General features: G+C 41.5%; 1 protein-coding gene across 1 annotated transcript in view; it reads right to left on the minus strand.

The window, feature by feature from the left end:
• RANBP17 (RAN binding protein 17) overlaps window positions 1–14,663 on the minus strand; it is a 160,911-nt gene that overhangs the window by 21,533 nt on the left and 124,715 nt on the right. The window contains exons 23-25 of the mRNA XM_056348727.1: window positions 10,986–11,200; window positions 9,638–9,776; window positions 2,950–3,116 (exon numbers count right to left, since the gene is read on the minus strand). Of these exons, the coding sequence (XP_056204702.1) occupies window positions 2,950–3,116; window positions 9,638–9,776; window positions 10,986–11,200 (521 nt within the window). The remainder of the gene's footprint in view (window positions 1–2,949; window positions 3,117–9,637; window positions 9,777–10,985; window positions 11,201–14,663) is intronic.

Raw genomic sequence — 14,663 nt, forward strand, 5'->3', positions numbered from 1 at the left:
TTAAAGCACTTACAACAGCGATAGATGAATGAGGCAAGGCCAGTGCGGCCTGCTGCCCACAGACCTCCGACTCCCTCACAGGGCCAACAGGTGGGCGGCCGGCGATGCCATGTGCGGCCCGGTGTGCAGATGGCGGGCAGGCCTGCGGGCAGGCCCAGCACGGACTCACCAGGCGTAGGGCACAGTGCTGCTGCGGCGGCTGGGGACGGCACAGCCGTGGCCCGGCCACCCGCCTGCCCCATGCTGGCGGCCCGCTCCGCACTGGGCAGCGCCCACCGCGCGTCCCCGCCTTGGGCCCGGCAAGGCAGGAGCGCCGGGCACCGGGGCCGGCTCTCGTGGGGCTCCCCCAGGGCTGCAGGGCCGGCTCCCGACCGGGGCAGAGCGGGGCTGCGGGGCCGAATCCCCCAGGGCTCCGGCGGGACGGCTCCCGGCCCGGGCTGAGTGGGGCAGTGGGGCCGGCTCCCGGCCAAGGGTCCCCCGGGCCTGCGAGGCTGGCTCCCCCGGGGCCGAGGGGCCGGCTCCTGGCCAAGGGTCCCCCGGGCCTGTGAGGCTGGCTCCCCCGGGGCTGCGGGTCGGCTCCCGGCCGAGGCTGCCCGGGCCTGCGAGGCTGGCTCCCCCGGGGCTGCGGGTCGGCTCCCGGCCGGGGCAGAGCGGGTCGGGCTCCAGCGCCGGGCGGCCCCGCGGGCTGTTGCTCCGGGGCTACTGGAGGCCACAGCTGCCCAACTACTTGCAGAGACCCAACCTGGAAAGAAATGTTCTAACTAGTAAATAATTGCAGTTATCATTGCATCAGTTTAGTTTAAAGAGCTGACAAACCTCTCTAAACTCAAAACACAATTAGTCATTAGGGTCTAGTTTTTCAGCACTGTTAAGCAATTTGTAACCCATTCCTTTTAATAGGGTTATGCATTACTCAGCCGACACAGATGTCTTGAAAACTGAAACCGCTGGTTATGAAGCAGCAACCTTGTTCATTAGCTTCCGTGATAGTCAAATCATCTATAAAACCAGTGTTTAATGGCCAGCCGATGAATAATCAATGTCTCACTTTTCATCCGAGTGTGAAAGCGAGAATAATCTAATCGGCCGTCCCGCCGGTACAGCGCAAGGCCTTGGGTTCCGCTGCTCTTCAGGGCTGATTTATAACCCAGTGGAAACCTGATGTAAACATATGATCAATGAGTCCCATCATTGCTGATAATAACCCCCAACCGGCCCACTCCCTCATCTCAAAAGCCATCCCTTTAGGCTATTAGTTTCGTCCAGCTAATCCTCTCTACTATTTCTGCCTGCTGCTTTTACCTTGGCCATCCGTTCAGTCCAGCAGACTCAGAAGTAATTTTATACGCAGCAGAGAGCGGGTGGAATTGATTTTTCACTCAGTGCTCAGTTCCCATCTGAATAATTATCAATTTTACTGCCTCATAAAGGGAAGAGTCAAAATTTCAAATCAATTCAAAAGAGCTTCTGAGACTACAGAAACTGTGCATGAGAATAAAGGTCAAAGTTGTCAGTGACCTCAGGAGATGATGTCAGATATTAGTACACTGAGTAGTTGACATCAGAGGCACTCAATATGATATGACTCGTGCTAATGCAAATCATATTTATGCTGACTACTGGAGACCAGCCATTAATATTTAAAAGACTATGTGAAAGCCTGCATTCAAAATAAATATAACTTATTCCGCAGAAACTGAAGTTAATAAAGACAGATCGCCGCCTAGTCATATGCTGCGAAGTGAAAGATTACTGTGTATTAACAGATGTAGTATCGCATCGAGATTGCCACAAATGCAGGAGGCCAGAGCCCAGCTCGCTCTCCTGTCCTTCACCCTCGAATCACCGCATGCACAGTGCGACACCGAGCAAGCCGACATACCCAAATGCTGACTTCATCGCTAGTTTCCACGAAACCCCTATCAGGCAAGTAAAACATAAGAACCTGTAATACAACAAGGGAATCATCATATTCTGATAATGTCGTCAATAATAAACATCATTAATATTCGCGCAATATGCTGTATACTGCCAGCATCATATTAGCTACCATTAGTTACTTTTCACCTTCAATTAGAACAGTAAACAAATGACAACAATAACTGTGGTGACTGTATGCCAGGCATTTTCCGAATGACAGCATACCTATCAGGGAAACACAAAGACAACCACACTAGTCAGCTGCATTTTAATAACTTCTGTTTTTGTCAAAAGCCTCCCAACCTGTGAAACGCGTCTCCTGAAACGGCATCTTTGCAACTGCATTAGGAATCCAGAGATTCTTGTAAGTAGGCATTTTCAAATCGTTTAATGAGGTTTTAAAGGAATGTGGCACAGAGCAAATCTGGAGATATGCAGCTATGAATATCCTGACCTCCCTGTAATGCACCTGGGCTGAGATAAACTTGACGGGGCTGGGAAGGGGAATCTCTCCTAAGCAGTACAGTGGCCACTTCAGCAGCACGAGATTTAATTTCTATTGTATTTACCTTAAACAGAAAAAAACCCCACTAAGTCACCTACTGCAAAATAAAATATTGAAACTTGCTCACATATAGCCATTCAATTAACACATTTCACTACCAAAATGCATGGTTCAGTGCCAGAATGCGTTCTTCCTCCTAAAATACTTTAGAGCGCTTTCCTTCCCATTTGTCTATAGAAAGGTACCGATGATCTCACACACCTTTTTACAAGCAAAAATGAAACACCAAGTTTTAAGATACTCTACAGCCAAGTATAGTATCTACGCTTTTCAATATGACAAAAAAATACCTTCGATCTTTGGTTGTCATGAGAACACAGCTGAAGCTACGCAGGGCTGCAAACCAGTGTAGGGAGGTTTGTTCTGTTACTAAATAGCCAACGATACCCTTGTGTCTGGTACCGCAAAAAGTCAGGAAAATTCCGAAATGCAGTAATACCCCATAGAAAAGATTGCTAATTCACCTGCTGTAGAACTTCTGGGTTCTGCTGCATGAAATGAAGCAATCTCTGTCCATCCTGTGAAATCTCTCTACATCTCAGACTCTTCTTGCCTTCTTTAGCGAGGTGCTTGAAGAGGTAGGTGACAATGTAGTCTAAACTAGCACAACAGCTGGAGGACACAATTGTATCTGTGTAAAAAATGAAACAGTTTTGAAATTGTTTCCATAAAAGAATAATTAATAATGACATTTTATAGTACTTGGAGAGCTCAACTTTAATAATCTCTTTGACATTAGGCTGATCGATACATCGACAAGGCTATTTTTGATACATGAGTTGACTAGCTTTGAAGACTGCTTTTATTAACAGAGCGGAATTAAACCTTTGCTTTTGAGTAACTGGATAGTTCCACATACTACAGATCTCTGAGCTCCGGTGAACTTAATTTATGCTGTATAAATGCAGCTGCCCCTCTGCAGGACGCGGGTTGACAGTTTCACATTCAGAAGGCTCCAGATTCCTAGAAACCAACATTCTGTTTCGATCTGCTTACTGGAAAGGCAAGGTTAAATCAAAGAGAGCTGTTTTTGTTGTCCAGGTTTTCCTCAAGAACTATTTCACCATGTGTCCCTGCCCCAAACAGCTTACAATCGGTGTCAGGTGGCAAACACTGAAGGTAGTAAAAGAGTGATCACAGAAGAGCCCATTACTCATTTTGCTTAACAACTAATAATTCAGGTAGGTTAAAGTACATTAAATATGGCTGGCAACAATGCAACAGCAGTGAATCCCAAATAATTCATAAATGCCCCCAAAACTGAAAGTCACGACAGCAAAGGAAGATACTATTGAAAAGCAGAGTCAAAAGCCACTTCATATCTTTACTTACTGTTTCGGTAAGTAAGGGAGATTAAAAGCTTAAACCTATTTGCAGAGTAAATATGTCTGTCTGATTTACGTAGGTTATTTTGTTGCTAGGTGTTGCCTGCTGTGCCCCTGCTGTGCGAGAGGATTCTGCTCACTTCCATGCCTCTGCACGATGGAACGGTGTGCTGGTCCTTGCTTCTCACGCATGCTCCTCCCGTCTTCCCCCTGAGAAGTGGCGACCTTCCCCCTGCCCAGCTCTCTCCTGGCCCGACACCCACGTCCCTCCTGCACCCCAGGACCGGCGGCTGATGCTGACACGTACAGCTGTGCTGCTCCCAGCTCCGGCTCCGGCACCTGGCCAGAGCCACGCGATGAAACAACTGCCTGTTCCTCGGTTCCTCGCAACACCAGCACCAGTCGAAGCTCCTCAGGTACATGCGGTGGGCTAACCTGCTGGGTGTGAGGTTTAGCCCGAACCAACATCCTCCATCCTCCCCCGTTTCCAACATCAGGTCCAGATGAGTGGTGCATTTAGGATTCCATCCTGTTGCCACTGGCTTCAGCTAGAACTTGTCTAGGCCTTTTATAGTTCACAGTATTTAGTTTAGATGGGCCACTGGAGTAAGGGATGTGTGGGGGTTGCAAAAGGAATTAAACTGTTAAAATGCTCATTCTGAGGGAAAAGGGATTAGAAGGATCCAATTAAATGTACCTTGAATTCTTTAAACTATGCTAATTTGGAGGCCTGCCAACCTTGCAGTGTTCATTTAAACACATCCCTCCAGACACTGAAGTATTTTGATCTGTGTCTGTTTAACTCCTTAGGCTCTGTGCTGACACTATTAACCCTTCGCCATCTAAAAACTAATTGTACGTTGCTAAGAGTGTTTTGAAGTTAACACCGAACAAACATTTACAAGCAAAAAAGAAACAAGTGGTCTCCTAAGACTTGCTCTTCCAAAGCAACCAGCTGACTTAGCAGCAGGAGTTGAGAGCGATCTAATAGCTCACAGAAATGAGCTGCAGCATCCCGATGCTGCCTCCACCTCCACTGGACCACCGAGCTTCCTAGGACCGAATTAAACAGGGCAGGATGTTAAGACACTGTGTCGGAACAAAGCTGAGTTCAAAGTTATGAGTCTTGCCAAAGTAAAGAGTGCAGAATCTGGCACTCATCGTGTTCTCAACCAAAATAGTCCTGCATATAAACTAGAAATGCAGTTCGTGGTGGAACTGAATCACCATCAATAACAACAAGCGAGAGATTTGAAAATACATATTTCATAGGAGGGCTCTGCTGTATTTCTAAACCAGTGCTTAACTCTATTTCTTTTTAAATTGAATAATACAAAGTAAATCACTATCATCAGTTTACAAAACAGCAGTAGTTTGCAACATGCTGATACTGTACAAGTAGATATTTTACATTCGACAGTAAGTGATTTTAGCAGGACAGCAGACAGGTCTATGCTATCATTTGCTCATGAGAATCTGATATGAGTGTTAAGAGCTACTTAAATTTGCCCATAACTATATATCAAATATGCTTCCTTATGCTCATTTTTCCTTTTGATTGCAAGGATATAACAGACAGGGAGTGTCAAGCAAACTCCCTTGAATGACTCTTCTGGGCGTGTGGAACCTTGTGCTGGAGCGGAATAGTGTTCTCACTAAATCTTAGCAAGACAAGCCAGCCAGCCAAATAAATGGAACAAACGTGAGCAACAGGGAGCTACTAATTCTGGGCTATGGACAGAAGGAATGGGTGGAGAAGACAGAATAAAGATAGAATTATAAAAGAAACCGAGATAAAAGCTTGGGATAATCAGGAAAAACACAGGCAACCAAGTTTCTCACTTCTGGGCAACTCAGTTTCATCACCTCTGAACTAATCATTGGATCACAAAGTCAGCAGGCCGTGGTTACAGAAAATGCCAAAAGCAGCTTCGTGTGTGTCCGCATGGATCCAGCAACAGTTCAGCAGCTCTTGTCAAACAAAACCGAGCTCTCGACTTACACGATGGTGAGGCAGGTGCTGGTGGTGGGCAGGGGACAAGGATGGTGACTGGCACCAGTCACCAGCACATTCAACTAGCTCTTTTGTTTTTTTCTTTGCCAGTATGTGGTCATTTCGTGTTCTGGGGGCTAACTTTACACGCACTTTTTAAGTATCTGTGTGTTTTTGCCTGACGTAGGCAACTCCCATCAGCTATTAGCTCAAGTAATTGGAAGTTGAGCATGTGAGTTAGAATGGGTTATGTTATCTCAAAAAAGACAAACAACCCCCCCGAACAACTGGAAGATGCCTTTTGGTCTCAACAGTATGACAACTGCATGCTGAAGAGGAATTATTTTTCAACAGTTTAATGACATTGCTGAATCTCTGCAAATTAAAAGATTCTGTTTTGTTTTAAACATGAAGGCAAGGAGAGGGAGTTAAGTGGCATTCTCCCTGTCCATCGGTTGCTTACGGTTCAATACTGGCATTATTTGCCTTTGAGACTAAACCTGGAAAGTAAATGGATTTAGCAATTTAACATCTAAATTAGGCAGCAAGACAGAAAAAATGTTTTACTTTTTCCTCAATGAATAGCATGCTATACTATTAATCATATGAGAATTAGAAAAGCTCTGCAGAGATTAGTGACAACATGCCAGGCAGACTACATTAAAAGGCTCTGATCCACTGAGTCAGCTGTGAAAAAGCCAGGTAAACACTTTAGAAGAGAACTATTGGAGTGTTTATTCTCGTAATAAAAGCTTAGATGAGGGCTTCCATTACAGCTGATTTACAGCTAGGCCCTTCAGAAGGAATACATATTCTTTCACAGTGTTTATAAAGCATGGAATCAAGCAAGGTATTTACTCAGCAAGAGAATGAACACCCCTCAGAAATAAGGATTTGGGGAATGTTTATCTTACAGCTGGCAACGACGACAGTCTCAAAGGTTTCACATACGTAAAGGAAATAGAGAAAAAAGTCAGGTACTTTTTTCTGTGAAGCAGAAGTGATCTCCTGGTATTTAATTTTTAAAATAAAAAGACAGCTATTTCATTTTTATAAACATTTCTGAAAATGACTTGTATGTTCTAATCAGTTTAAAACACAATTCCCCCTCAGATGGCTTATAGCCCTGAGCCCTACTATTCTGAGATGTTCTTGTGGCACTGATACAATTCAGTGAAAAACGCAGTGCTTGGATCTACTTACCCATTTTCCAAGGGCAGAAGGATGTATGTGACCAAGTAACACATAGGACACTGATTTGTATTTTACTGACAACTGGTAACATCCCAAATCCCAAAATTTTAAAAGGGATAAAACATGTAGAAGAATAACTCTTAAGAAAATGGAGTGACAGGTAATGGGCTCTTGAGATGATTAAAAATAAACAAATTAACGTTAAGAGCTATACACTGACTGAAGAGTAGTTCATCTGGACATGTCGTTGTAAGAGTATGGAAAATTATTCAGTTCACCACAAAAATAAAACTTCTTGAACACAAATGAGGAACTTAATGGCTGAACATCAATTTCAATTCTTGATACACGCACCATTAAGAAACATGACATTAATGAAAAATAATCACTTCATCACTTCAATGTGAAAGGTAAAAAGAAGCATTTTTCAGCTGACTGATCACACAAAGGAAGTATTACTGTTAATGTGCATGAGACATGCACAAAGATTAGGGCTGCATAGGCATTTGGACAGAATCAGGAGTTGTTGTGGAAAGCTAGAGAACACAAGTGCAAAATGTAGGGAAAATACCAGTAGTATCCTAAAGGTGGTGGCAGAAACCAAGTGGGAGCACCCTCCTGTCCAACCTCCTGCCCAAAACAGGGTCAACATTAGACAGGTTCCTCAGGACCGTGTCTGGGAGTATTTCCAAGGATGGAGATTCCATGTCCTCTCTGGGCAATATGGCAACAGCCAGGTCTTACTGACAGACAGATCTGGCAGGTCTCCAGGACTGAAAAGTACTTCAGTTTGGAGAAATCAAGAGTTAAACAAAAAAACTGAACATGAAAGTGAGCGTAAAAGCTTTTGATGGACTGCATCAAGCCTTCCATGAAGTCAGGTTCCTACAGACTTTGTCTTAGTCTCACATGTTTGTATTTTAAGGACATTGAGATGAACTGAAGGAGAGCATTGGCTAAGCAAATCTATGGTTTATGAAATATGAAAAAAGTAAGCTGTTAAAATTTTTGTTGATACTTTTCTCAGCAGAGTATCAGGAAACCCACAGAATAAAAGATTTCTAAGAAAACATCTGTGTTCCTAAAAATTTGTAATTCTTCATGACTAAACTCCCAGATACCTAAACCACAGAAGTTTAAAGCGAAGACTAGAAATACATGCTTTTTTTACTCCTCCTCCCCATCTTGAGAGAGCAACACTTCTTGAGAGGGGAACATAAATACATGAAAACTAAAGCTTATATAGTATTTACATTTTCTTCTCTTGCTTTTACATGAATTCAAATTGGGTTTCAAAGAGGTGGTTAAAGTAAACCTTTTTGAATAAATTTTGAATTATCAAAATGAATATACCCAGTATCTCAAATGTTAGAGATGTGGAGTGATAATGGAGAACAGGAACAGTGCTGGCTGGATTGGCAGCTGTCAGTCAAGCTAACGCTGAGTGCGATATATCACTGGCCAGCGAGCAACAGGCAGGCTCCCAGAAGAGCCAGCCCATCGGCGGTTGCCGTCCCACCACTGCAGGTGACAAAGCACTCAACATACCTGGGAGAAGATGGATTTCAGCATTATATAATAAAGGGACCTGAATGCTTCTTCACTGCTGTTGCTTAGCTATTCACTACCCATTTTCTCTCTATGAGTAGTTCCCCTCTTGCAGCAAAACCCGCTGAATGTGTTTAACACAGCAAATGCTTTGGGAGTGTTGGTGCATTCATGCATTCCTGTGGGGTGTGACTGACTCTTGGCGGTAATGAGAAACACCAGCTATTACAGAGTTACACTGAGGCACACCAATGTTTCATGTCCCTATTTTTTTTCCTTAATAACCTCCCTAATCAATAAGTATGACTGTAAGGTTTTGAACAGCTTCTCAGTCAAAAACTATATAAATGCACGGTATTCCTATGTGATCACAATGTAACTGCATGATTTATATTTTCTTTCCCCAAATGCTCAGTCTCCTCCATATTCCAAATGCCTTCAGGCTACCAACTCTTCCCCCAACCCTGCCCAACTCCCATGTTTTTGGACAGTCATGTGGTTAAAAAGCATAAATTAAACTGTGCAGGAGAATGAAATTAGCTACAATCTGACCACTGTATTTCTATTGTTACTCCAAGTATGCTTCTGTTGCACCAATCCTCCTCCAAAATATATTTGTGAAGTACTGAATAACTAGTTTCTTTTTTCTATGGATAGATACCTTCAAATTTCTTAAATCATATTACAGCTGTGCAGGACAAGCATTATTTATGCAACAGCTACATTGATCAAATAAAAACAAAACCCCACAGATTCCTATACACATATTAACATGCTTTACTTCTGAGTAACAAATGCATGAATTCTCAGTACAATCCTAGTTGAGGCACATTAATAATTTTAACAACTCTGGCGTGTAAGAAAAGACAATTTAAAAATATTATCTGTAAAAACCTACAGGTTAGGTTGTTTAAAAGAACTTAGCTCCGTTAACCAAAATGGTCACATTCTTAAAATGTTCAAAAGACAGCATCTTCCACTGTCTGTTGATACTAATTTTTTAAAGATACAAGTAAATGTGCTTCTTTGAAACTCCTAGATAGCTAAGTATTTGTAATTCAGTATGTAATTCTAAGTGTAAGTAATTCTTACCTACTGCCGTAAGTCCTTCAGATATTGAGGTAAGAATATAGATTAAGATGTGAGGTTCTAAACTGGTAATGAAACTCATATGATCTTGGGTCAGACATTCCAAAAGCGGGTAATAAGACTGGCTTAGTTTTCGATATTGCTGAAAAAAGAAAGAAAAAAAGAAAAAAAAATAGTACATATTCATGGAAAATACAGATATTACCACGGACTAACATTAACACATTAACAGATGATAGAAGAATGATCTTATGGGTTTTATGATGTGATGAATTCTTATTTAGCCATTAAATCAAGAGTATTTATAGAGACAAAATATTTTCTTGTTTGCAGTAGATTTCAACTTTTCAAATTTGCCATAGGATATGAACTCACTATTAGTTTAAACGAAGCTCAGGCTAATACAGTAACACTACCGCGCTGTGACATTCTGCACAGCTACCAGTCTAGTAAAAGCAGTATAGCATTCTGTCCAGGGTGTCAGTTTGACAGGATTATGGCCTGTATCTTACCTTCTGCAGGAAAACTTACCAAGATTTATGACAGATTTCCCCAAATCATCTCAGATGGACTTTTTTTTGTGCTTAAGTGAGGTCCTGTAACAGGCTCTGTGCAGGCAGAGGCACTTGCTTGCACCCACTGGCCTGCTCAGCACCTTACTCTGAAGGACTCACTTTTAGGGCATTATTGCTGGGTGCCTAGGCACGTGCCAAACATGCACACTTCACTATACACCCAATATATTGATTTTAATCGAGAGCAACTTTTCAGTTCCAAGGACTTCCTTTATGTGGCAAGCATAAATCTGGATATTAACCATCTTCACCTATCCCAAATTTGTCCCTTCCTGCAAGAAAATGACAGTTCTGAACTAAAGCATCATGAAGAAAATGTCACAGTTCAAATTTAGGCTGATACTGCGCAGGATCTGTTGTCTTCCCACAGAGAAATGGGAACATGGTGTACTTTAAAATTAAAGTTTTAAATTTTATGGGGAATACACAGTGACAATTTACAGATTGAAACTAATTGCAGAGTGGCTGAATATGTGAGGATGTTTTACAGTGCATGCAGGCAACCTAAATGGGTTTGCAAGTATAGGAAGGAAAAAAATTTGCATTTCTCTCTTTTACGACAAACCTAGTGAAAATACTGGAAAAGCTGTCGTTTCCGACGGCATTTCAGTCATACCTGTATTTTAGATGTCACTATATAAATAAATCCAAGTAATTGAACTGAAAACTGCATTTGAGATGTTCTAGATCCCTCTGTCTCATTATAACATTACAAAGCCTGTGGTGGTGTTACTTCATATTTCACGTAAAGACTCCCAAGATGAGTAATTGCTTACTAGCAAGTCACTGTGGGATACTGAAAGCAGCATTTTGACAAAGGCCTGAAGTACATTGTCAAAGTGGTTGTCCCCGTACAACTTGAAGACGCCAAAGCTGACATAATTTCCACATAAGGCAGATTTGAGTGCAGAGTAACAGATGGAAATGCCCTTGAGTTTCAACGGATAAACCTGATCTTTTGACAAAGTCCCAAGAGAGAGGATCTGATTACCTGTTTTCATAAAAAGAAAGAAAGAAAGAAAGAAACTTACATAAGCAGCTGCAAATCTAAAATATTTTGATGGCACTATCTAAACTTATTTTTTGCCTTTATTTTCATTACTATTCAGAAGAAAAATGGTTTCTGCATTTGATGTAAAAGTTCTGTTAAGCATGACTAAAGCTTAAAAGCCACTAAAGGAATTAGTATGCAAAATTTAAAATATAAGCTACGGAATTCCCATCCCTGATGTACAGCCAGACCATGACTGGGTCTATTAGCATGAATTCCTTAATCTGAACAGCATTGCAACACATGGTTTTATAGTTTCTCATGCTGCAGCAAAGCCTGGTTTTAATCCATTACCATGACGGTCTCTTGGGATGGTTGCTGATGTATACACATACTAAATATATCCCTCAGAAAACAAATACATCCATTACAAAAGCCTCTATTTTACCAGTCACAGATGGGAATGACTTTTTAATTAAACTCCATGTTTATAATGTAAAAATAGCAGCTAATGGTAAATATTTGCTGTCGCTATTAACAGGCAATAGTGACTTTTGGATCCACTGTGCAGCGGTGCGGTAGATCCCGCTGCTATCCTCTGTACAAATCTAATTATTCACGAGGCCTCATTACCAAGTTTTCTAAGTATCTTGTAATATTTTAATGCCCATCTTCACAGCACCCCAGAGTTAGTTTGTATTCATGACAGACTTTTTTTCTAGCCTCAAGTAATTAATGAAAGTGAGCTGAAATAGTAGAACGAACACAGCAAAGATAAGTACTTCATTCACTTCTACCACCAAGTGGCCTCACTAGGTTGACCCCATCTGACGTTGACCTTGACAAGCTTGGCCTGAACAAAAACCAAGCGTCAGGTCTTCATCTTGTTACGACTCATCATTCTTGGTAATCTTAACTAGAGGAAAGTAACACAAACCTGTGCATTCTTAACAGTATTCCTACCAATAAAAGCACAAGAGTCTACAGATCAGATGCTCGGCTTGCCTGCTCCCTGTGTCTAGCCGATGACAACCTGGATTAAGGAGCAATGAGCTAACTGGACATTAACTATTCACAATCCCAAACACTGTCCGTTGAGAGAGGTTGTTACGACAATGCAGTTTTGTTCTTATAACAGGCAATTAAAAAATGCCACTAAAAACTTGCCCAATATGACACAGACCTCATAGATTGCATATTATTAATACATATTGAGGCCTAATATTAAACTGGATCCGTCTCTACATAGCTCTCTTTTCCACCCATGCAAATTTCCACCTGCAAATCATACACCTGCCTTCTTTTAATTCTTTCTCTTAATGCTACTGATTACTGACAATGAGGAATTTACATCATATAATTAGAACAATGAGGGGAAAAACCTTGTTTCTAAACACCCAACCCATCAAAGCATCACCCATGGGGTATCATTCGATGCAAAGATGGAAAGGCCTAAGTTACAGTTTAAAACATTAATGTTGCTCACCACTTTTAGCAAGTACAAGGCAATTTATCCATCAAGTTGTAAAGGAAAAGCAGATTTTCAAAAAAAGACTGGGAGTATGATCAGGCGTTGCTTAGAAGTGACCGGGGTCTGTAAGAAGCCAGAAAGGCATCACTAGAATTATGGAAGGGAAAAGAAGAATCAAACATTTAGCTAGGAAAGATGGTCACTTACATGAAAATCAAGTCCTCTTAATTAAAGAAAAAATATTATTTTATGAATGAAGACACAAAATGGTTTTGATACTGTAAATGGTCATATGAACACCTCTATTCCCTCAACGCTGCTGTAACTGGGGAGCACAGTGTAACTGGGGAAGGGGACAGCATCCCAGTGACTGCTACTGCGCAGAAATCAATCCCAAACAGTGTTAAATCTCTGCTATACTAAAAATGACCGGTATCCAAAAGATCCTCTTTGAAAAGTAACACACTGCAGAAAAAGAAGAATGTCTTCTAGTGTACCTGGATATTCAATTACTGTAATACTTTACATTACTGAGAAATTACATTTACATAAAATTAAACTCCATTTAGCTTCCTGCAGTGCCCCATTTAAGATACCCCAGCCAGGTCATCTTCATTAGCATTAAACTTTTTGACAAGACTTAGTCTCGTTACTGAGAAGATCAGTGAATTTCAAATCTGTTGGAAAAAATAAAATGAAATACAAAATTCTGCCTGTCAGATGAAGTGGGAAGGCGCACACTGTTTTTGAAAGCCCCATGCAAACAGCATATAATTCTTAGGGCAAAACCAAGATAGAGAGGTAAGTGTGCTCTAAACTAACCTCATCTGGTCTTTGCCACGATTAAATTCCCTGCTGAAAATCTCTACTTTAATAACACAAGCATGTATCTGGCTTCAGAAATAAGCAAAGTTCTGGATCCAAGGAAGTAACAGCCTGGAGTTCACAGCTGAGCTGTTTAAGCACAACATCGCACAACCCTTAGTCCTGGAAGCACTCAGCGTAATATGCAACAACAGATGGAAAGAGCTTAGTAGTTGTCAACAAAGCAATTATGTACTTAATATGGAAATTAATTGGAAGTCGATGGAAAAACAGGATGATGAGGAAAGAAGCTGGAAAAACCCTAGGAATCCCTTAGCCTAGGAACATGAATGCTAGGAGTTATCCACTAGTGCTGATCTTCTATCATTTTTATTACTTCACCAAAAAATTGTGTCTAATTAAAACCTTCAATCCATTGATCGGCACGAAGCATTTACTATGGGAAGGCACGAACCCCGCCCCTCGTGCTGCCTCACCCTGGGCACTGCGGCAGGAGAGGAATTGGTACCTATCGCTTCTAATGAACACCGAGAAGAGTTTGGGTCTAGTGCAAGATTAAAAGCTGCCTTCTGCAAGTGGCCAGAGTCCACAGAGAACCGTTCTGTGTTCATGGACTCATTTTAAAAGGGCCTAAGAGTGAGAACAGCTGATTTCAAATTAGAGCAGAGGTGAAAGACCACGCGGTGCCTGTTACCAGCGCCCCAAGCCATCAGCCTATGATTCAAGGGATGCAGCGCCAGAACAAAGACCGGCGTTTTAGCATTAGTTATTGAAAAAAATATGAAGTACGGTGCTATGCCTGACTAGATAAAAAAAGAATGATCTACTTGTAACATTTAGCAGGAGCTTCAGGGGAATATTTTTACACACCATGGATACTACTGAACATAAACTAATTTACTGAGGTACTTGGAATCAGGTCAAGAACAACTCCGCAGCTACTGAGGATATGCTTACATTTATAATCCCTGTACTGCAGGACCAAAACGCAATTTTATCAACTTCTATTGTTAAAAGAAACAATTTAAAGACATTAAATCAACATAAAAGTGACCTTTGACATGCAGAATTAAAAAATTGTGTTTGAAATTCCTATCTTCTGTCAAAATGAAAACTCCACAGAGACTAATCAGTGAAGTTTCAGTGTTACTACTGAGATACAAATCA

This window comes from Falco biarmicus, chromosome 8 (genome assembly GCF_023638135.1).
Source record: "Falco biarmicus isolate bFalBia1 chromosome 8, bFalBia1.pri, whole genome shotgun sequence".
NCBI classification, from domain to species: domain Eukaryota; kingdom Metazoa; phylum Chordata; class Aves; order Falconiformes; family Falconidae; genus Falco; species Falco biarmicus.